This window comes from Canis aureus, chromosome 4, assembly GCF_053574225.1.
Source record: "Canis aureus isolate CA01 chromosome 4, VMU_Caureus_v.1.0, whole genome shotgun sequence".
NCBI classification, from domain to species: Eukaryota; Metazoa; Chordata; class Mammalia; order Carnivora; family Canidae; genus Canis; species Canis aureus.
Genome location: NC_135614.1, coordinates 23,067,700 through 23,092,241, shown reverse-complemented (window position 1 = coordinate 23,092,241; position 24,542 = coordinate 23,067,700). Strand labels below are relative to the sequence as shown.

Sequence of the window (24,542 nt, the reverse complement as noted above, 5' to 3'; positions counted from 1 at the left end):
TAGGGCCCAGGGTCCAGGGGAGACAGGCGAGGAAGGCTGTGTGTGGGGGTGGGCAGCTGATTGCTTGCGGGAGCATGCAGTCTGAAGCCTAGTGATGCCATAACAGAAAGAGGGAAATCTGGGCCATTGGGGTAGATAAATGGATTCTGATGAGTTGGGGTCCCTAGGGGACATGTGCCTGAAGAAGTGCATGGCATGGACACTGGAAATATTAGCACAGCCAGGGAGAAGTGGAGATTTCTATGGAAGTGCTGCTGCCTGGGAGCAGTGCTGTCTCAGCCCCCACCCTCATTGTGGGGGGCACTGCCCACCCCCAGAGCACATCCTTTACCTCTCCAGCACAGACCCCTGGCCACCTGGCTGCCCTCGTGTCACAGGTGCTCAAAGCAGCATTGTTTTGTTTTGTTTTGTTTTGTTTTTTGAAGGTGAAGAGAAATACTGAAATCACTTGGATAATTATGCAGCCTCAAAAGATACGTGTTGGCAGATGCCTGAAAATGTTCTTTCTCGGAGAGAGAACCACACAGAGCCTGTTGTGGCATCCAGGCTGGCGTTGCTCAAGTAGGAAAGTGTTAGCCTTGGGAAGGTGATTTAGTGAGACTGGGGAGTTTATGAAAATCAGATATTTCCAGAAACACCTCCGTGCCTCTGGCTGCCGAGACGGTGGGCGCCGGGGGCAGAGTACACAATGGAGGGGGCCTGGCTGTGGGGCTCCAGCAAACCCCACGCCGAGAAGGTGGTGACTGAGTGAAACTAGTGGTCTCTGCCTTCCGCTGCAGGCTAGGAAATGTGGTTCACCCGGAGAGACAAGTGCAGCAGAAGGTCATTATCTTTGAAGATGAGGCTGGATTCAATAGACTTGTCATTGGCGCCTGCCTCGTCTTGGTGGACTGTTTTGCTAAAGCGCCTATTTTTCTCATGCACCAATTTATCCCCAGGATTTCTTAGTCTGTCAAGTTCATTTCAGCAGACCTTTACTCGCTGTGTGCTGTGTCAGGCTCTGGAAGGCTCTGCGGAGGATGGGAAGGTGTGGGAAGGAGGAGGGAGCTGACTACTGAGCCCTGCCCGGGGTCCCTTTACACTGTGTGTGTGCTGGCGCTTGTGTTTCTGCCTGGGTTACCCTTTGTCTAGATCTTTGCATGCCCTGCTCCTTCCTACTCTTGTCTCAGCTAAGTGCCACTTCTTCCAAGAAGCCCTCCCTGACCACCCTAGTAAGGGTTGCCCCTGCGTCCGTCTCAGTCATCTGGTCTACCATCACATGGTCTTGAGAGTAGTACCGCCGCTTGACATTCCCTCAGGTATTCGTCTGTACTTAACTACTCTTCTCCCCGCACTATGGTGTAAGCTCCTTGAGGTCAGGGGCTCTGTCTTGCTCACCACCATCTGCCCGGCCAGTGCTAGCATGGAGCAAGGGCTCAGGAGACTTTGTCAAGTGAATGACTGCATCTGATCTTCTCAACAGCCCTGGACGGGTGGTGTCTTCACATCACTCATAGAAGGGGAAACTGAGGCTCTGTGAGCATCCGTGGTTTGCCAGGATTTTTACAGCCAGCAAATCTTGTGTTGGACTTCACACTTGAGTCTGTCAGGCTCCCATGCCCCCTGTAACCTCCCACTCGCCTCTGGGACTGATCCCCAGGGGAGCTCTCCGTCCAGCCAGGGAGGGTGAGACAAAGACACACATACAGGGTGAGCACCCTGACAGAGGGGGCAGATGCGTTAAGGGACCTGGAGGGCAGAAGACATGAGCAAAGCCTTCTTAGAAAGGCAGCCTTCAGGGGATCCCTGGGTGGCTCAGTGGTTTGGCGCCTGCCTTTGGCCCAGGGCGCGATCCTGGAGTCCCGGGATCGAGTCCCACATCAGGCTCCCGGCATGGAGCCTGCTTCTCCCTCCTCCTGTGTCTCTGCCTCTCTCTCTATGCCTCTCTCTCTCTGTGTCTATCATAAATAAATAAATACATCTTTAAAAAAAAAAAAAAAAGGAAAGGCAGCCTTCAGAGGCGTCCTAATATGGTGCTGATGAGGGATGTTTTTGAGGCTAAGGGAATAGCGCCAGCAAAAATACAGAGGTGGGAAAGTAAAGGGAGTTTGCAGGGAGCACTGAGCAGTCTGGCCAGGGTGGGGAGGGGCACCCAGACTCCTCGTTGGAAATGCAGGGCTGCAGAGGATGGGCTCCACTCATGTGATGTGAGGCGTCCTGGAGGTTCTCCAAGGAGCCAAGGGTATTGGGGGGCAGAGGGTGAGAATGGAAGGGTGGGGGCAGGGTGCAGAGCCAGGGAAAAGGATTCCTTAGTAAAGGACCAGCCACAGTCATTGTCAAGGTGGATTCCAGGATTATAAAGCTGGTTTCAGGTAACAAGCCCACATTAGTTTGGGGGGGGGGGGGGCACCTGGGTGGCTTAGTCTGTTAAATGCCTGCCTTTGGCTCAGGTCATGATCCTGGGGTCCTGTAATCGAGCCCCACGTCAGGCTCCTTGCTCTGCAGGGAGCCTCCTTCTCCCTCTCACTCTGCCTGCCGCTCACACTACTTGTTTTCCTCTCTGTCAAATAAATAAATGAAATCTTGAAAAAAAAAGATCTCACTAGTTGGAATCTTCACATCTTGGCCACAGAAGGCTTGATTCTTGCTGAGAACTCAAACCTTAGACAGATACTAGCTCATTGTTTTCCTCATTCCCAAAAGGGCCTATGTGCCCCCGTTTTACAAAGGGAGAATCCCAAGACAAACTTCTCAGTGGTGCAGAGTATAGTTAAGTTCAGAAGTGTTTGGCTAGCTGAGTGCCAGGCCTGAGGGATCTTCAGCAGGATGCACATGTCTCCTGCCAAGTTCACCACTCATGCATCCCAGACACAAGTCTGTAGATCTTTAGCAGCTGGGAGAGGATGATCCAGGACAAGTAGTAAGGCAAGTGTCCTGGAGTTGGTCACCCTTCCTGGGGGGAGTTGGGACTGTCTAGCCGGAGGATTTGTGGGGGCTGAAGGGTGTTCTGGACTGTGGGAATGGCATGGACCAAGTCCAGGTGGTGAGTGAGCTCAACAACTGGCAGGTGGACAAGACAGGGTGTGCAGGCTGATGGCCCAGCACTGGTGTTTGACTAAGTCAGATGCTGAGAGCAGATGCTCTCTAGAGGCGTTTGCTGCTGTTCCCTGGTCCCTTCATCCAGCTGTGACCTCAGGAAGCCCAATTACTACTCAGAGAATGAATTCCTTACAGGCCTGGATTCCTCACTGTTTCAAACCCTGATCGATTCTTGGAGGAGAAAAGGTGAAAATTTAGTCAGGGATTAAGCTTGCAGCTCTGTGGTGCCCAGGGCCCTGCCTTTGTTGTAAGCGTGCCCTCCCCGCTGTCAGCCGCAGCCCGCTCACCGTCTGCCCTGCTCAGAGGTGGGCTCCAGGCGAGCTGAGTTGTCTGCAATCTCATCACCCCCAGAGATGTCCACATGTGCATACATGTGGGCTCCTGCTCTGTGGCCAGCGCCTCAGCCACGGCAGGCATAGGTGAGACTCAAGGCTTCTCCTGGGCCCAACAAGTCAGGCCAAGGAGATTTATTCTGGAACATGCATTGGCCCCTACTGTGGATGAGGCATTGCGCTGGGCACTACAGATGTTGGGGATGATGAGGGGTGTATAGACACTGTTCTTGCCAGCAAGAAACAAGTGTTTGCCTCCCTTTGACCACGCGTAGGTGACGTTCACAAGTTTTTGCCACATCACAGGGCCAGCTGTACTCATTCATCAATGGAATAACACGGTCGACCCTAAAGTCTGGCTACCCTGATTTGAAGCCTGGCTCTGCCGCTTGTTGCTTGGGTGACTGTGGACAAGTTACTTGATCTCTCTGATCAAGTTAAGTTCTGATCTGAGTTAGGTTTCCATTTTCTCGTGTCTAAAAGGTCCTCACTTTCTGGAGTTGGAAGGATGAAAATTGTGTTATATTTAGAAGGGCGGCCAGCATATACACAGTGCTATAAAATTATTGCAATTATTGTTACTTAACATTTTTCTTGAAATGAAATGCACTTAAGTAAAATTTAAAACGACTTTATATCATTACTATAAATGGAAAGTCAATAACTGGTAGCCATAAAAGTAAATATAAAAAAAAAGTAAATATGAAAACAAAGCACCATTGGGGGGCGCCTGGTGGCTCAGCCAGTTAAAGGTCTGCCTTTGGCTCAGGTTGTGATTCCGGGGTCCTGGGATTGGGCCCCACGTCGGACTCCCTGCTCAGTGGGGAGTCTGCTTTTCCCTCTCCTCCCTTCTCATGCTCTCTTCTCGTTCTCTCCGTCTCTCTCGCTGATCTCTAATAAAATAAATAAATCTTTTAAAAAAGAAAGAAAACGAAGCACCGTCAGGAAATCTTAGGTATATAGATGGGCTTAAATCTCCTCCCCCCTTAGAAAGAGGGTAGAGCAAAGATGAGAGAGGTGATGGCCAGGTCCGGACGGGAGTTTGAAATAGGCGTTTTTCACCATGTGGCACATTGCCACTTGTATAGTGATTACCATCCATGTCCTGCTTCTCAAAGTGTGGTCAACATTAGCATCACCAGGAAGCTCATTAGAAGGGCAGATTCCCAGGTCCCATCCCAGACCTGCTGAATCAGAACCTGCATTCTAACAATATCTTGGGGTGACTCATGGGTACATTATGTTTTGGGAAGTCTGGTCCATAGTCACCAGTGTGTGTATTCCACACTTGAAGAGAGATGGGCCAAGTTCATTTTTTTGTATTTGACACATGAGGAGCCTAAGGTTCAAGAGTGACCTGCCCATGAGTTAGGGGCAACAGCATTTCAGAATCCAGGTCTCCAGACTCACTGTGCAGGGCAGCATCCTCAGAGGAAGTCAGGCTCCACCCCGTCTTTACTTACTGTGTGACCTCGAACAAATTTTTAACCTCTCTGAGCCTTAGTTTTCTTATCTGCAAAAGGAGACTGATAATATAATGCCCTTCCTTAGAGGATGTCCTCAGGATTATCTAGGGAAGATGCTCCATCGGTGTGCTTATCTTTGTAGAAGACCTCAGGGCCTGTCTTGCCTTCTCCAGGTCTGGCTCAGCCTGTGGCCTCCTCCTGGACCAGCGTTGGTTGCCTCTGAGGTGTTGGTGGCCACACTGTTGGCATCTTTATGGCTGCTACGTCTATTCCCTTTTGTCCCAATGTGTTAGCAATGAGTCATCTATCAAATTAAAATAATTTAATATCTCAAATGGGAACTATGTGTCATTTGGTTGAATTCTGCGTGGGATTTATTTACTTTTGATTTTAATTAAATAGGTTTTTGTCGAATAGCTCGCTTGCTAGGAGGACATCAAGATTGTTTTGGCAAGTCCCAGACCCCACAATACCATGCACGCTTGTCTCCTTGCTGTGAGGCTCTTAAAGTGGGTGAGTGCCAGGGGTCGTCTTCCTCCTTCAGCCAGCCACGGAGCTGGAGCTCATCCTTGTAATGAATTCTCACCTAGAAACAATGTCTACATCCCCGAAGCAGCACCTCCTCTTCCCTGAGTGACACCGTCTGCCACCTCTTGCGCGGAGCTCCTCGAGGACAGTTTATTTCATGCTCAGAACAATTAATTGGATCATCTTATTCCCATTTTCTTTTAAATTAAGGACTAATTCATATCTGTAAAATTCTCCATTTTAAGCTGCAGTGTTCTGTGGTTTTTCACCAAATCCACGGGGTTGTGTAGCCATTACCGCAATCCATTTAAGAACATTTTCGGGCACCTTGGTGGCCCAGGCAATTAAGCATCTGCCTTTGGCTCAGGTCATGATCCCAGGGTTCTGGAATCGAACCCGGTGTCAGGCTCCCTGCTCAGCAGGGAGTCTGCTTCTCTCTCTCCCTCTGCCTGCACCCCCCCCGCCCCCGCTACACTCATGCTCACTTCTGCATTCTATCTCAAATAATTAAGTCTTAAAAAAAAAACAAAACTATTTCATCATCCCCAAAAGAAACCCTGTACCGTTTAAGCAGTCATTCCCTATTTTTCCCATCTCCCCGAGCCCCTGGCAGTCTCCTTTCTGTCTCTACAGATTTGCATATTCTAGACATCTTATATCATGGAATTATATACTATGTGGTCTTTGTGACTGGCTTCTTTCAGGTTCATCCATGTTGTATCAGTACTTCTTGTCTTTTCACAACCACATAGTGTTCCATTGTATGGAGATAGCACATTTTGTTTGTCTCTCCCTCCACTGATAGGCATTTGAGCTATTTCTACTTTCTGACTATTGTGAATAGTGCTGCTATGAACATGCACCTGTAGGTTTTTACCTGAATTCTTGTTCTCATTTTATCAAAGGGGAAACCAAGGCTGGGATCAAGTAACTTGCTTCAGATCACGTAGCAGGAAGGCCCTGGCACAAGGAAAGGCTCAGTTTGGATCCTGAGGAAGAACGAGCTCGCAGGCCCCACTGCAGGCCACCTCTTCCTTTTTAGGCCTCTGGCTCTCATGTGGTTAGAGCATGTTCTGACCTTTGGGTGTGATGGCCACTGGCTGGGGGACCAGAGTTCAGCTTTGTTCTCTAAGGCAGACACCCTGCAGTCGTGTCATTTCCCGGAGAGGCTGGGACTCCTGCAATAGTCCGTGAGGAAGGGATCCCTGGGTGGCGCAGCGGTTTGGCGCCTGCCTTTGGCCCAGGGCCGATCCCGGAGACCCGGGATCGAATCCCACATCGGGCTCCCGGTGCATGGAGCCTGCTTCTCCCTCTGCCTGTGTCTCTGCCTCTCTCTCTCTCTCTCTCTGTGACTATCATGAATAAATAAATAAAATCTTTAAAAAAAAAAAAAAAGTCCGTGAGGAAGCACGTCTGGATTCATGTGTGTGTGGGATCTATCACAGGATTTCGGCTCAGTTCTGCGGTTAGCTCCTCTGAGCTTGATCCTGATGGGTTTGTAGCCCATCCCTTTGTCCCCATCAAGATGATCTCCACTGGCCCAGCATTCTTAGCACTTGAGGGAAGACATTCTTATGGGTAGGTAGCTGGATGGTAAGGATGTCACTCTCTTGAAATTGAGGTTATTAGTAAGAAACAATGAGTGCTTGTTATAAAAATATTAGACAATACAGAGATCCATAAAGTAGGAGGTGAAAGAAATAACTCTCCCAGACCCACAGCCACATTCAAGTTAAATGGTCTCCCCACATTCCCAGAAGGCACCCTACCCATTTCCCCCTTCTCCTCAAATGCCTTTCTCCTCTTCCCTAACTACTGGCCGGGCCCCAGTATAAATGCCATTGTGGTGGAACTTTTCTGGACTTCTGCGGTCCTTGGTGAGTTCCTCCTCCTGTGACCTTTTCTCTCCAGGTGGCATGACACCTGGACCGACTAGGGAACTCTGCTCTAGAGATGGGAATTTGAACACCGGAAAAATCCCTGAAAAGACCTGGAAGCAGTCGTCTGTGGGGAAGGAGATTTGTGAAGAGGAAGTAGTGCCAGGCCACTTTTTTGTCTTCAGTCTTCTAGAGCTAGTTAGCTCAGTAAACACTGTGCACAAGTAACTCTGCTAAAATCCTGGCAAATTGTGCACAGTGGTGCATTGGTGCTAGTCCTTGATGACTGGTGTGTTTTGCTTGCTCTGGGTGTCCCGCACCTCGCAGCTTTGGAGACCAGGTGGCATTTCAGAGATGGGCAGCCAAGTCAGAGAGGCCCGGCTATCTACGGGGTTGCCTCTTGTTCCAGGGTGCCATACCTGGAGGTGCTGGGAATTTGATCTTCTGGAAGGGGTGCAGGCACCAGCCTAAGTTTTCATTTTCACGTTCCAGAAAAATCTCTTTTCTCTCCATCAGCCTCCTGAATGGGAGCCCCATGCCTCACAGGACTTCTGTTCCAAAGCCCTCACACAATCCCACAGGATAGGGGAGCTGGGTTTGGGTCACAGCTCTTCTATTTACACTCTGTGCCTAGGTTCCACGGTGGTAAAATGGGGACGAACATAATAACACCTATTTCATGGATTGGCAAATTAGACAAAGTGTGTCAGGTGCATGGATACATATGGTACAGAGGAAGGACCACGTAAGGGTAAGAAGCTATTAATACTTTTTGTTTTTAGGACTGTCTCTGACCATGGTAAGAAGAGTGAGCATAGCGTAGTGTAGACTGTGTCACAGAAAGATCATGGGCTGTGGAGTTGGGTTACTCTGGGTTCTAATCCCAGCTCTATACTCGTGAGCATCGGTAGCCAACTTCAAGAAGCTTCTGATCTCCCCATGATAGTCCGCATTCTAGCATGTTCTGAGGCAGACAGCTTAGAAGCATTTGACTGCAACTTGCAGCCTCTCCTCTTTGATGGGAGCATTGGCCAAAGGGCCTTTGTCTAGAAAATCATGGATTCACAGAATGTCCAGCCTGGTTGAGACACCCCAAATCCCCATGGTTCCAGCCCTCATTTTACAGAAGAGGAGAGACCAGGTCCTGAGACCCCATGGCTGTTAGAACAGGGGCCAGGATGAGAACGGGGATCTCCAGAGCCTCGCCCACTGCTGCTTCCACATCGAGGGTCGCCTGTGCCCCTTCCAGAGCTGGAAACACAAACCAGGCCAGTGAGAAGAATGGTTTGTGCCACCAGACAGTGGCTCTGTTTTGAAATAGCCTGTTCTGAGGGGAAACAAGAGGTGGGCAAGGCAAACCTAAGCCCCCTGCACAGGCCTGGACCAGCCAGCCCTTAGTAAATGTGCATTACTGTCATTACTGCCACCATTATTGTCCTCAAGGCCAAGTAGCCACAGCTGATGGGAGGCCCTGTGCCAGTGACTTTAGAACATGGCTGCACACCAGAGGTAGAGGGCTTGTTAAAACACAGATGGGTGGGACCTGATCCCAGAGCTTCTGATTCTACAGGTCTGGGTGGGGCCTGACAATGTGCATTTTTAGCAAGGTCTGGGGTGTTACTGATGCCATGCTGTAGGTCCAGGGTTCCCACTTTGAGAACCACTGTGTGAGCCTGGCCCTTACTACTGAGCATGGTCCTGGGACCTGCCTGGGAGAAATGCAGAATCTCAGGCCCCACCCCAGAAGCCTTGCCTAGCAGGATCCCCAGTCGTCTGTGTTCATGGTGTGGTTTGAGAAGCAATAGTACAGTGCAGAGTTCCCCACTGTGGCTTCAGAGTAGAATTACCCAGAGAGCTTTGGAACCCCCTGATTTCCAAGCTTCAGCTCCCACTAATTAAGTCAGAGTCTCTGGGAGTAAGACTCGATGATCAAGAGTCTGTAAAGCTCTCCAGGTGATTCCAGTGTGGCCAAGTCTGAAAACCACCAGCTAGAGTCCACAGTGGCAGTCAGGAGGCATCTCAGGGACCAGAAGTTCCAACCCTGGCATTTGACCAAGATGCAAACCAGAGCAGTAAGGGCCACAGCCGCCTGCCTGAGGTCCCACGGCGGTAAGTGACACATCCCAGGCTCCTGATGCCAGATAATTCTTTCACCAGCTCTTTCAATTCTAAGTCTCTTTACTCTCTAATAGCTCCGTGGCAGCTGCTATTAATAGACCAGTGTCCCTGGGAATCCATCACACCTTGGGAGATTGGTCTGCTCATTGGAAAACAGTCTCCTGTTGTATTGCAGAGCAGATGTCTGTGCTGAGTGAGTTGTCCATTTTAGGCAGGCAGTGTGCATAGTGATCAGGGGCATGCACTGAAGGCCACCTCTGCCACTTAGTAACCAAGGCCGGTGGCTTCGTGCCTCGGATTCTTCCTCTAACAACGGGGACGGTGATAATAGTATTCATCCATGGAGCTGTGGGGAGGACTAAGGGTTAATGGGACCATGCCAAGATCAGTGACTTGCACACGGGGAGCCCTTCATAAATGTTAATTATTATTTCATTAACAGGGTGACCTTGGATAAGTCACGTGATCTTGTGCAGTCCAGTCCTTTAACTTCTCTGTGACTCAGATTCCTCCTTTGTTAAGTGAGGCAAGCAGAGAACTGACCTTACGGGGTGGTTGTGAAGAATAGGAGAAATTGTAAGTCTGAGGCCCCAAACACAGTTTCCTGCACACAGCTGGCATCCGTGAATAGTGGCTGCGGCTCTGTGTTGTAGACTGAAAGCCTGAATGACCGTAAGTTCTGGCTGAGGCAGGATCTGAGTTGAGCCAGTCCTGGCTCCCTAGAGGGAGCATCTAAAACCGTGGGGCTTCAAGGTTCCTGGGATGTTTTTGTCCAGAGAAAACCTTATAATGTCCCTTATCCTCATTGATGTAAAAGATTGCCATGCCAGGGCAGATATACTGTGTGATCCAAGAGGGTAGAGTAGCAGTTATCACGTAGTTCATGAAAGAAGTCTCTAACAGTTAAAACCATTCTGTAGAAGGGAGGGTGAGCTCCCCATCACCAGAGGTACTCGAGAACTTTATGCCCTCTGGTGGAGATATTAAGAGAATTTCGGGTCTGAGATTAGAGGCTACATTACTTAGTATTTCCCAAGTTCGCTTATTGCTAAGAATCACCTGGGAATATTTATTAAAAACATTCCAGTGGTCATGGCAGACACTGAAGCAGAATTTCAGGGGTAAGGGATCTAGGATTTGTCTCTTCACATGATTCTTACTGGGAAGTTTGGAAAACATGGACCAAATGACCTCCATTCTCCTTCTAACTCTGAGATTCTGTGGGTCAAAAAAGGTTATTTGGAAACAAGACATTCTGGGCAGGATCAGGTCACACTCCTGCAGCCTTGGGAGTCCTGCTTCTTGGCCAGGCCACAGAGCCGGTGTGCATGCCAGCGGAGTCCCTAACACTGTCTCCTTTTGGCCTGGAACTGGGTCGGCCAGGGCTGTGCCACCCTCTCTGCCTCCCCCCAATAGGGCCCCATCACCACCAGGCCCAGCTCTCAGCAGGGACCGAGCAGGGGGCACAATTCTGTGTTTCTCCGAAACACACGAGTTTGACCCAGCCCTCCTGACTCCCCTCAGTACATTTGGTTTACTTCTTGGATTTTGCTTGTTTTGCCCTGGAGCTGCCCACCAGCTACTTTTCATTAGGCATTTACTAGAATTAACAAGATGACCTTTAATGAAAGACCTGTGCATTGTGCATAAAAGCTGCTTTATTAACAAAAGGTACTGTCCTAATTAGAATTTTAGGGAGGAGCAGTTTGGCCTTCTTGCAATAATAGTTACAATGATGAGAATTATTTTGCCTCGTGTTTATTACCAAGCCTTCCTGCAGGCTTCTCTGTTCTCTGCTGCAGCTCAGGTCTCTGCCTCTGTGGGGGAGGACACTGGGGAAAGGCATGCTGGTGTCCCACTGCTGTCCAGATGCTGTCCAGATGTCTCCTGGTGCTAGTACCCCCGAGCCCCACTTGGGGTCTCTGGGCCTGCATGCACCACCCCATAGCATGAAATGGTCCCATGCCAGACCCTCCCTCGTGAGGACTTGCTGAGTGAGGGCCGGGCTCTAGGAAATTGTAGCTCCTGGCAGGAATGAAGGTCTCCAGGGCCTTTGCTTGTGCCATGGCCTGCATCTGGGTTTCCCTTCCCTCTCTCCCCCTACTCTAGTATAACCTCTAGTATAACCTCTCACTCATCAGCATCTAGCCCGAATCAAGGAGGACTAAGTCTCCGGAATTTCCCGGGACTGAGGAGCGGTCCCCCAGGACTTGCAGTGCCAAAATGGGGAACGTTCTGAGCCAACCAGCACAGGTTGGTCACTCTAGTGGGATCTTTGCATTCAGATTCTTTGCCCTTTATCATCTTGCCAATATGACCTTGGACAGTTTACCTATCAATGCAGGCCTCACTTTGTACCTGTGAGGGTAACTCGTGGTTGCTATGGGAATTTAATGAGTTACTATATAAAAAGTGCCTATTACCATGCCCGGCCCATACCGAATACTCAGTGATGTTAGCTATGTTTGGTTGAGTTGAGGGAGAACTTTGAGGTCGCCTGGCCTCCATGTGGTTTGTGAATCCTCTGGGTGGTGACTCCTAGATCATCCCCCACAATGTGGCCCTCACCTCCTTGGGTGGGAGCCCTTCCTGTATGGCTGGCTGAATGATTCTCTGTACTATCAACTATTGCGTAGAGAATGGGATCCTTTTCTTGAAGACATCCCCTGGCTCCTTGAGGAGGACTCACCTGTCTCCAGTCTGGGGCTTCTCTTACCTGGGTGGGATACACCCTCTACCAGTGAGACCTGTCTCCTAGCCATAAATAGTGCTCCTGTAAGCCCCAGGGCCCAGCATCGATCTTAGCTCAGTGTAGGAGGCTTTTCTCTACTGTAGACAGGTGTAGCAGGTATAAATGGTGCCCATCCTCTGTATTAGATCTGAGAAGAATTTCCTGAGAACAAAAGGCCTCTTCCCCAGAATCACATGCTCTGAACTAGATAGAAAGGCCTAGTAAAAAGGATTTTTTAGCCACGGCCCTGGTTTCCCTTTGAGATGTTCTGCAGACTCCCCTTTCTCTGGCTTGGCCTAGAGACAGGCATCTAGGTACTTCTTAACTCAAGGGGGGAGGATAGTACAATGGTTAGGACCCATGGCTTCCTGAACAGCTTAACCATCTCAATCTTAACTCCCCTACTTTTAGCTGTATGACCTTGGGCAAGTCACTGCATTGCAATTTCCTCATGTGTACAGAGAGGATAGCTCTTACAACCTAGCACATGTGAAATAGGAAGTGGTATTATTTATGGTTATTTTTACCCCCCATCCCACAAGGAATGAATGTGAGCTACATTGTTCCTAGGGCACAGGCTGGGAGAAGATGGGACAGGGCTGAGATCTGTTCCCACATGTCTGGGTACCTGGATCTCCATATTCTTGTTCCAGGGACCATGGAAAACTATTTTGGAGATCATGGACCTGTCCTCTCAGCAGGGATTAGAGTCCCTATGCAGTGTTAGTGGCTGGTGATGAGGCCTGGTCGTTTGCCTCGCATCCCAGCAGAGGCCTTTACCATCAGTGGCAGCCAGATTGTGCTGGGCGGGAGCTTTGGGCTCTACCCCTCCCACACGCACACCAGGCTTTAAGAGGTCGTTCTGGGGTCAAAAGATAGGTGGAACAGATGGCATTGCTAAGAACAACAACAACAACAATGCTAGGGAAGTCGCTAGGCACAGTGGGGAACATTGCGTGGCACACAGTAGGGCTATTATGGAGAATGAAGGAGAGCAGCAGGCATGAATACATTCCAAGCCTTCAGCACCCTTCAGATGTTGGGGCGGGGGCGGTGCACGTGCTTCTGTGACTTCGGCCTGTGTTGCTTGAATGGGAGACTGGGAAAGGGGAGAGTGTACAGTTGGGATGGTGTGTGGGTGGCCCAGGTGGCAGGACAGAGGTTGTGGGCTGGGAGTGTCTGGGCTGATGTACTCTGGGAAGACAGCTGCTTTGAGGACCCTTGGAAAGAACTGGAATGGCTTTATGGCTTTATGTCTCTTCTGCCTCTATTGTGAGCACTTTCTCTCCCCACCATGAGGAATGTGGGTGCATTGCATGATTGATTCTTGGTGCTTGAGTCCTGAAAGGTCCATCTCCTAGCTTTTGCTCCACCCGAGTACACCAGGGTTTCTTTCTTTTATGGGTCTTATTTGTTTGTTTGTTTCTCTTATTGACGAAGAGCTGGCTGCCCTCAGTTTATACTTGAATCTGCCAGATTTATTTTTTCCAATAAAAGCTGTTTTGGGGGATGCCTGCGTGGCTCAGGGGTTGGGCACCTGCCTTTGGCTTGGGTCGTGATCGCAGGATACCGGATCGAGTCCCACATCAGGCTCTCTGCGGGGGTCCTGCTGCTACCTCTGCCTGTGTCTCTGCCTCTCTTTGTCTCTGTGTCTCTCATGAATAAATAAATAAATCTTAAAAAAAAAGCTGTTTCTGGGATCCCTGGGTGGCGCAGCGGTTTAGCGCCTGTCTTTGGCCCAGGGCGCGATCCTGGAGACCCGGGATCGAATCCCACGTCGGGCTCCCGGTGCATGGAGCCTGCTTCTCCCTCTGCCTGTGTCTCTGCCTCTCTCTCTCTCTCTGTGACTATCATAAATAAATTAAAAAAAAAAAAGAAGTAATTTATTAAAAAAAAAAAAAAGCTGTTTCTGTGATAAATTAATTTTTCTATTTTATTTTATTTTTTTTAAGATTGTATTTATTTATTCATGAGAGACACAGAGAGAGAGAGAGAAAGGCAGAGACATAGGCAGAGGGAGAAGCAGGCTCCATGCAGGGAGCCCGACGTGGGACTCGATCCCAGGTCTCCAGGACCACACCCTGGGCCAAAGGTGGCGCTAAACCACTGAGCTACCTGGGGTTCCCTAATTTTTCTATTTTAAAAGTAAAGTATCACCATATATGCCTCAGAAATATTTTTGTTTAAATATGCTGTGGTACTTTGCCTATTTTATATAAAATAAACATCAGAACCATAAGTAGTACTAAATTCTCAAATCCTTTGTAATAACTATTCAATGTGCTTATTTTCCTTTTGATCTTCTTTCCCAGGCATATGCACTTTATAACCTAGTTTTACAGTATTACAGAGTGCATATACTTTTTATTAATTGTGCTTTAAAAAATGCTATAACTTGCATTATTAAACAAGAGAAACAATGGACGTAGGTCGATAATACTATTTACGAAGGTCTACCAACATTGGGAGGGGTGGAGAGAAATGCCAGAACTCCAAATAGAAGAACGGCCAGAGATGTGAACAGGATTTGCCACCAGGGAAATAAAAATGGTTGATTACCCATGAATGATAATCCATCTCATTATTGAAAGGCTTGCGGATTAAAAGCAAGGAATGCCATTTCCCCTGATCATATTAGCAAAGATCTTTTTTTTAATGATCCTGTTACTTACTGGGCAAAATGTATGGTAAGTGACATAAATTCTCTGGAAAGCAGTTTGGCAGTACATTTCAGGAACCATGTTTATTTGTTTACTAGTTTTCCCCCTTGTGAACATCTTTATGTTCTTTTCTCGTCTCTCCACTGGTGGTCTTAATTTTTTTATTTGAATTATATTGAGACTGCTAAATAAATAAGGATAGCTTTTTAAAAAGATCTTATTTATGTAAGAGAAAGAGTGAGCATGAGCAGGAGGGGCAGAGGGAGAGGGAGAGAGAATCTTAAGCGGACTCCATACTGAACACAGAACCCAGTGGGGGCTTGATCTCATGACTCTGAGATCACAACCTGAGCCAAACTCAAGAATCAGAGGCTTAACCAACTGAGCCATCCAGGCACCCCAAAGATAATTTTTTTTAAAGTTTTTTAGTTAAGTAATCTTTATACCCAACATGGTCTCGAACTCATGACCCTGTGATGATCAAGAAGAGTTGCATGCTCCACCAACTAAGTTAGTCAGGCTCCCCTAAAGATAACTTACCATCCTATTTATAGACCCTTTTCACAATCTATAGCCCTATTTTTTTTAAAACATCCAGGTGTTCTATATGGTTTATATGGTAGGTTTGTTGATCTGTTCTTTGTGATTCTTTTATTGCTCCTAGGTTTAGAAAGTCATCTTCACTTAAGAGGTTGTATAAATATTGAATTCTGTTTACTTCTGATTTTTTTAAAGATTTTATTTATTTGAGAGAGAGAGGGTGAGTGAAAAGAAGAGAGAACACAAGCAGGGGGAGCAGCAGAGGGTCGGGAAGAAGAAGGCTCCCCACTGAGCAGGGAGCCCGACACAGGGCTCGATCCCATGACTCCGGGATCACAACCCAAGCCGATGGCAGACACTTAACCAACTGAGCCACCCAGGTGCCCCTGCTTCTGATTTTTTTGTTGTTTGATTTCAAAAATATTTCAAGTGTAATTCTCTCTAGAGTTTATTTTCTTTTTTTTCTTTTTTTTTTTTTTAAGAGAGGAAAGGGGAGGGGCAGAGGGAAAGGGAGAGAGAGAATCTTGAAGCAGGTTCCCCTGCCCTGCCTGGAGCTGAACGTGGGGGCTCTGTCTCAACGACCCTGAGATCATGGCCTGAACCGAAATCAAGAGTTGGACACTTAACTGACTGAGCCACCCAAGTGTCCCAAGTTTACTTTGATTCTTAGGTTAATTAAGAGTCTCTCTTATTTTCCCAGAATTAATTGGCTATTCTGATATCAGTTATTAATCCTTCCCTTCCCCAATTTATTTGTGAGACCTCTTTGGGCATTCATTAAATTATGATATGTTCTTTATCAACTACATTTCCTAGACTGTTTTTTTTCTATAATCTATTTTTCCTGTTGTCCTCTGTTTTAATTATTGTAGTCTTTTTTTTTTTTTTTTAAGATTTTATTTATTCATTCATGAGAGACACAGAGGGGGCAGGCAGAGACACAGGCAGAGGAGGAGCAGGCTCCATGCAGGGAGCCCCATGTGGAACTCAATCCCGGGACCCCAGGATCACACCCTGGGCCGAAGGCAGACACTAAACCACTGAGCCACCCAGGGATCCCTAATTATTATAGTCTTAGAATATTGGTTATCACCCTATCTTCTGCTCTTTTGAGGGAGCCTTGCTTACGTAATCCCCTAGCTGAAATTTAAAACCATTTCAAAAATAGTTTTGGGGGATCCCTGGGTGGCACAGCGGTTTGGCGCCTGCCTTTGGCCCAGGGCGCGATCCTGGAGTCCCGGGATCGAGTCCCGTGTCAGGCTCCCGGTGCATGGAGCCTGCTTCTCCCTCTGCCTGAGTCTCTGCCTCTCTGTCTCTCTGTGTGTGACTATTGTAGATTTAAAAAAAAATAGTTTTGGATTTTTTTTTAAAGATTTTATTTATTTATTCATAGAGTCAGAGAGAGAGAGAGGCAGAGACACAGGCAGAGGGAGAAGCAGGCATCATACAGAGAGCCCGATGTGGGACTTGATCCAGGCTCCCCAGGATCACGCCCTGGGCTGCAGGCGGCACTAAACCGCTGCGCCACCGGGGCTGCCCAGTTTTGGATTTTAAAGTTAAAAAGAACTTTCTGAATGAAAAGTAAGGAATTACATTAAACAATCTATAAACCAATTTCTGAAAAAAATCACTATCATTTTAGTCTTTTGACTTATCATGAATGAGCAGGTTCTATATCTTCACTTACAAATCTATTTTTTTTGCATTCCTTAATTTTAAAAATATTTTTGAAATTTAATTTAGTTAACATATAGTGTATTATTAGTTTCAGGGGTAGAGTCTAGTGATTCTCCAGTTGCATATAACACCCAGTGCTCATTACATCACCTAGTTACCCTGTCCCCCCACCTCCACACCTCCAGTGACTCTCAATTTGTTTCCTATGATTAAGAATCTCTTAAGGTTTGTCCCTCTCTCTGATTTTGCCTTGTTTTATTTTTCCCTTCCTTCCCCTATGCTCCTCTGTCTTGCTTCTTAAATTCCACACATGAGTAAAATCGTATATTTGTCTTTCTCTGACTTAAATCGCTTAGCATAATACTCTCTACTTCCAAAGACAGCTTTGTGAACTTTTCTACTTAATATTGGTCAGACACAATTTCCATTCTGATTATATGTTTTATATTATTGTTGCTGTTTGAAATAGGATCTTTAAAAATTATATATTATTGCTGACATTGGGAATATTACTGAATTTTGTGTATGCATTTTGATTAGCCACATTGCTGAGACCTTTTTGATTTGCATAGTTTGTCAGATGACTACTTTGGTTTTTCAAGGTTATGCAGGCATTTCATGTGCACTTAATCATCATTCTGTCTGTTTCTAGTGTTTACATTTTCTGTTTCTTTGGCCAGAACCTCCCAGACCATATTCAGGGATACTGGTGATGGAAGGCACCCTTATTTTGCTCTTTGCTTTAAAGGGAAAGCTTCTGATGTTTTCCTTGATGTTGCTTCTACCTTGAATGAGATCTGCCAATTTTACCCAAAAGGACCATTATGATTTACAACCACAACAAAGATTCCTTTCTAGCCCTAGCCCATCTGGCACAAAGCACTAGGAGACTAATTGAAAGCATTTGCTCTTTTCTTCTTTCTTTTTCTTTCTTTCTTTCTTTCTTTCTTTCTTTCTTTCTTTCTTTCTTTCTTTCTTTCTTTCTCTCTCTCTCTCTCTCTCTCTTTCTTTCTTTCTTTCTTTCTTTCTTTCTTTCTTTCTTTCTTTCAGATCTTATTTATTTACTTGACAGAGCAAGGGAGCACAAGCAGGGGAAACAGCAGAGAGAGAGGGAAAGCAGGCTTCTTGCTGAGCAGGGAGCCCGATGTGGGCCTCCATCCCAGGACTCCAGGATCATGACCTAGCTGAAGGCAGATGCTTAACAAACTGAGCCACCCAGCACCCCATGTTTGTTTTTCTAGAATCCCCAGCCTGCCCCAAACTTTGAGCCTACAGGGCTAGCTAGTCCATTTCCAGATCCTTGATCTCCCTTTACTAAAAGACTGACTTCTGGAGTCATTCCTCCGTGGCAGGACCTCGTGCTGTCTTCTGCTAGCCCTACTGGCTGACAGAACCAGTGCCTGACATGGGACAGTGGCAGGGCTAGAGTCACCTAGCACAGCCCTGGACCAGGGGAAGCAGTAAAGATACTTTTTTTTCTTAAGGTGTATTTACTTATATGAGAAGGGTGGGAGGGAGAGAGAACATGTGTGAGTGGGAAGAGGGGGAGAGGGAGGGAGAGAATCTCAAGTGGACTCCCCACTGAGCACACAGCCTGATGTAGAGCCCAGCCCCACAACCCCGAGACCATGATCCAAGCTGAAATCAAGAGCCAGATGCTTAATGGACAGAGCCACCCAGGCACCCAAAGACACTTCTTAACAAGTTGCCCTGCACAAGACCTGTGGATCCTCAGTCATCTGTACTAGCCCCACCTGTCCCCTTTCTTTTTTCAGACCTGCTCTGTGAGGTTCCATACCCCTGCCTTGCCCTCTGAGCCTGCTGGAGCTCTGCTGACCCTGTGCTCTGGAGGTGTTCCCAGTCCAGTGGGAAACCAGACACAAAAAGAGGTTAATACAGTGCTGGATGAAGTCTCATTCGTACTGTATGAGACTCAGAAATCAGAGCACCTAACTACTTAGAGCAGTCAGAGGACGCTTTTAGAGGAGGTGACATTTGAGCTGGTCTTAGAGCAAGAGTAGGAATTCTATGAGGCAGATAAAGAAGGGCTTCAATTATGATTATTTTGATGGACTTTGCATTATTGTTGCTTTTCAGAATTGGATCTTTAAAAATGATGTATTATTACTGGCATGTAGGAACATTAATTGAATTTTGCATATTTATTTTGGAGCAATCTTTAAAGGCTTAGGGACTTAGGGGAGTCCGACCTCTTTGGGGAAAAGAAAAGTTTGTAGAGAGATGGGATAGTGTTGTTTGATTGGTTAGTGCTCCTGGGGTTCAGGGATTGGAGGGTGACCACCAATAACGGGGATGATCCAGGCAGATTTTCAACCAGGTGGAATGGGAGCTGCTTTGAGGCATAGAGAGAATTTGGGTAGAGTGGGAAGGGAAGGGTAAAGTGGAGTAGACAGAGAGAAACAACATCCCCCCTGTGCACCTGCCAGATACTTTGTTAGCACATTTAGTACTTTTCATATTTAATTTCCATGACAGCTCTGCTCAGGTAGATAATAATACCCCTGTTTTGCAGATAAGGAAACTGAGGCTCAGCGAATTTAAATGTCTTAGAGCAGCTGGAGAGCCTAATTTCTGAGCTTCCAGGCTTTCAGTGCCTCCCTGCTACCATATGTACAGAAAAAAAATTGCTTTATTGGAATAGAATTAACAAGTACCCAGGTGGTTCAGTGGTTGAGCATTTGCCTTTGGCTCAGGTCGTGATCCCAGGGTCCTGGGACCAAGTCCCACATCAGCTCCCCATGGGGAGCCTGCTTTGTCCACTGCCTGTGTCTCTGTCTCTCTGTCTCTCTCTCTATCATGAATAAATAAATAAAACCTTTAAAAAATAAAAATAAATAAAATAAAAAAGAAATAGAATTCAAATATCATACAGTTCACTTGAAGTGTACAATTCAGTGGTTTTTGTAGATTCCCAGAGTTGTGCAGCTATCATCACAATCAGGTTTTAGAGCCTCACCTGTTAGTTGCCAACCCCCAGCCCCCCTGGCTCTAGGCAACCACTACTCTACTTTCTGTGTCTATACATTTGCCTGGACATTTCATATAAATGATCTCATAAAATATGTGGTTGTTTGTGGGTCACTTCCATCACTGAGCATCTTGTTTTCAAGGTTTATCCACATTGTAGCATGTATTGGTACTTAGCTTCTTTTTATGGCCAAATAACATCCTTTTTTATGAATGATACCACATTTTGCTTCTCCACTCAGTCTGTGGATAGACATCTGGGTCGTTTGCACTTTGGAGCTATTGTCCTGTGTGATGTGTTTCTGCGTGGACACGTGTTGACAGTTTTCTCTGGTGTATACCTAGGGGTGAAATTGCTGGGTCATGTGGTAACAACAGGCTTAACCATTTGGGAAACTGCCAGACTGTGCTCCACGGCGGCCTCCTGGCTGCCTCTTGCACAGGCTTGCCTTTAAGTGACAGGGCTGGGAAGGAGGTCAGACCACAAAGTCTATGTGAATCGCCTGTTTTCAGAGTCAACTGTTAAAAAGCAGCGTTAAAAAAAATAAATAAATAAATAAATAATTTTTAAAAAGCAGTGTTAAGACGGCTTCACCGTTGAGCCTTTGGCTGTTGCAGAGGGCGATTACTGCAGGAGCCCCAGGACGCTGCCGTGAGTGCCGGTCAGTCCTGTGCCTGCAGAGCAGCTCCCTCTGCACGTCAGCTCACAGGCTGTGCTACTAGTGAGGTGCTGCACTAAACCCAAAGGTTCAGGGCACGAGAGAGGGGCAAGTGTGACCCATGGTGATGACGGCTCTCAGGAGAGGGAGGGCAGGGTTTCGAGCCTGGCACAGGGGAGACGGGTGAGAGAGAAAGGGGTGGAGAAGAGAGCCGGGTTGGGGGCTGTGTGGTTTGGGGTAAGTCCCTAAGTGACTGTGGCTAACTCTGCTCTCTGTTCTTTGGTTGCAGACCTGGCCGAGTGCAAGCTGGTTTCCTTCCCCATTGGCATCTACAAGGTCTTGCGGAACGTCACCGACCAGATCCACCTCATCACGCTGGCCAACAACGAGCTCAAGTCCCTCACCAGCAAGTTTATGACCACATTTTGTCAGCTCCGAGGTAGGCCCCGACCAGCGCAGGCCGGGAGGGCATGGCCAGTCCTGGTCCTTCAGGCCCCAGCCCGGTCTACATAGTGTCCGCCGGGGCCAGCATCTGGTTGGCGACACTCAGGAAATCATTCCTGAGGGAGACTTCACGGCTGGACCTGTGTGCTCCCTACAGCCGGGAAGTCTCTAAGTGATGCTCCTACCTCTAGCTGGCTGTGAATTAGATCCATCGTGGCAAGGGTGTGGGTCCAGGAGTGATTGTCTTGTTTAGAAGAGAGCAGCAAATCGTGTGGGGTCCTGAGCCCCACAAGTAGTTACCTTTTTTAAAAAAAAGATTTTATTTATTTGTTCATGACAGACAGAGAGAGAGACAGGCAGAGACACAGGCAGAGGGAGAAGCAGGCTCCCCGCAGGGAGCCCAATGTGGAACTGGATCCCAGGGCCCCGGGATCATGCCCTGAACTGAAGGCAGACGCTCAACCGCTGAGCCACCCAGGCATCCCAAATAGTTACTGCTCAGTAGACATGAGCAAGCCCCTTTCCTACCCTGCCACCCTAACACTGGTTTCCTGTGCTGCTGGCTTGGTTCAGGAGTGATGGATGTTGGTGTATCCTATACTGGGCACACACACAGCAAGTGGACAAGGGTGCTTGGCAGGGAGATGGGCAGGAGGCCAGCAGGTGGGCATTGTGGATTCTCTTGAAACAGCCCCTCCAGATGGGCAAGCAGGATGCGGTGGCTGCTGCGGTGCCCACTCCCGGCTCCATAGAGCAGCCCCTCTATCCTTCCACGAGAATCCACTGCCGCTCAGTGAGCCATAGGGTAGGAGAATTGGGGAGGGCACAGGGGGCATGGGGGAGGTGATTCCTGTCTTCTGGAATTCTCTTTGGTAGAGGCATGGAACGGGTCTCAGGGCCTGCTTGGAGAAACCAGTAAATGAAATGCTGATGGAGCAGGAGAGACATGAGCCAGCAGACCTCACTCGGCCAGCCGATCTGAGGCCTCCTAGAGGAGGCAAGGGCCTCAGGCAGAGCCCAGAGGGGCAAGGGAGGCATGAATTGACAAACGCAGCTGCCCAGGGACAAGAAACAGCTTGTATAGTGCTCAGGTGCAAGTTACAGGCAGGGCCTGCAAAGGCCACCGACTAGCTGCAAGCACAGGGGCCAAGGAGGATGGATTGATCTGTGTAGTTGTTTCTGAGATGCGCTCAGGACTCACTGCGTCTGTGCCTAAACCTCTGGGAGGTGGAGGATCCTGGGCAACACTTGGCTCCTGGAAGCCCCGTGGACACTTTTGACCAGGTTAACTTTACCCATTCTTCCTTTTCTGGTGGCTGCTGCTCTGCACAGATGAGATGGGGCCTCATGGCCAGCAGGCCCTGTGGACCACAGCTCTCAGCCCTGGCAGAAATTAGAATCATGTGAGGAACTTTTCTACAAACATAGTTGCCTTGGCTCTACCCCATGACCGTTGAGTCAGAAAGTCTAAGTATGGGCCTGGGCCTTGCGCATGTCTTGGAAAGCCTGTTCTATTCATCCTGAAGTGCCGAGGTCGAGGCCATGGCCTAGGGGTTATACATGCAAATACCTAAGAGATTAGCATGTCAGTGATGAGCGTCTGGGCATGAGAGTGGTGGGGACTGTGGCAAACTAGAACGTGCCATGCTCAGCTTCTGCCAGAGGAGCCCTGAGAGTGTTCTGCTTTATTCGATAGAAACTAGAGGGGGGGTGGGGGTTATGTGGATCTTACCAATTTTTATATAACATGGAACCTAATAAAACACACTTGCACAGTAGATTTAGCCCATGGGCCATCAATCTCCCATAATATATTAGAGCTGTCTCTGTCATGTCCTTTCATGGATGGACAAGGAATGTTGGGGAGAGGAGGCTCGTCAGGCATCTCAGAGCAGCACGCCTACATCGTCCACCGTGCAGGCCAGAGCTGCCTTTCCAGGCCACTCGCGTCAGCTCAAGGGCCCTCTAGAAATATTTGCTTCCCAGAGGAGGGCAGAAAGATGGAAAATGGATAGTGGTGGGGGGTTAGCTCAGACCCCTAGGAAGGGCAGTCAGGTAATGAGCTGCCTTTGGGTAAGCAGAGCGTTCATTTGTGTTCCCTTCATTTAGCTTTCCCTTGAGCCCCTGCTGTAATCCAGACCCGTGTTTAGAGGCTGGGGAACAGAGACCAGTAGACCAGGTCTCTCCCTAAAGGAGCCCAGGGTTGCAGAACAGAGTTGTTAATAACCCCAAGTCCCATGATGCCGGTGTAGACAACATGCTGAGACCGCTGGGAAGAAAGCTTCATGCTCCCTGCGAGTGGCCTGGGCAGCGGGTGGGCACAGAAGCAAAGACTTTCAAAGGACTTGACATTTGGCATTGCCTTGGGGGATGAATAAAGAGGCCTTCTCCAGGGGACACAGTGACACATGCCAGAGAAATGTGCCCGGAGCCCCCAGGCATGTGTGCCTTAGCTATGGAAACGTCTTTATCATAATACCCTTCCGGTCAGAAGTCCATTGAAGGATGCAGTTTGAACTCCCTCTGTGCAGCTGGCATCTCCTGACTCCCCCGCACTGGCCTGGATTACAAAAGGAAAGCTGTGCTGTGCGTGGTAATTAGACTTTGCAGATGTGGTGATGGCGGCAGCAGATCCAAGAGCTGGTGACTAGGGGCGGGGAGGCGCCAGTGCTGAGAGCTGCACCTGGCTCCCAAAGAGATGGCTCTGGGCCCCAGCCTTTATTTATGGTTTCTCTTTCAAATAGAAAAACTCTCTCCTTTTATGTGCGAAGGAGAAGCTTAAATAGGCTTTGCTGGCTTGCCAGCTTCCTCTTCTTGCTTCTTGCCGAGGAGGTGGACTGCCTTGATGCTGGGGAGAAAGCCCTCTGCCTACTTCCCACCTGCCTCATTGTGTCCTGGGGGTGCCCTGGGGACTATCTTCTACTGGGCTTATGGCCCCCGCAGAGTTGGGTCATCTTTAAATTATTCCATCCCTTTATACCCTTCACCTATTTTATAGACAAAAAAACAAAACCTGAGAAAGCCTGTGGCACAAATGGGATCTGTCCATAGGGCAGGTGTGTCCTGTGGTGTGGATTTCATTGTCTGACTCTGGCTCTCCTGTCCTCTGTTCTCCTATGTCCCTATCTCCACACTTCCTCCTCATACCAGTCATTGAACCCTTTTTATTGATTGTGTCTTGGGCCTGCCAGGCCCCAGGTGTGTGAGACACACCTGTGGAAGTCAACAAAGACCATGCAGATGAGAAGCAGAGGCTGTTTATTCAGAACTGGCTCTAGCGGAGGATCCAGCAGCTGTCACAGGCATTTGGCAGAGACTCGAAGGCAGGCAGAGGTGGGGGATAAAAGGGAAGCCTGTACCCCAGATCGGAGGCCTTTGGTGGAAGGGGAGCTTGATGCCGGCCAGCTCCCAGCAGGTATCCTATGGGATTGGTTAGGGTGCATT

The 24,542-nt window shown here is 48.2% G+C and overlaps 1 protein-coding gene across 2 annotated transcripts in view; it reads left to right on the top strand.

Moving 5' to 3' along the window:
* LRRC20 (leucine rich repeat containing 20) overlaps positions 1-24,542 on the top strand; it is a 91,694-nt gene that overhangs the window by 22,445 nt on the left and 44,707 nt on the right. For both annotated transcript variants that reach the window (XM_077894841.1, XM_077894842.1), the window contains one exon: positions 20,944-21,093. In XM_077894841.1, coding sequence (XP_077750967.1) covers positions 20,944-21,093 — 150 coding nt within the window. The remainder of the gene's footprint in view (positions 1-20,943; positions 21,094-24,542) is intronic.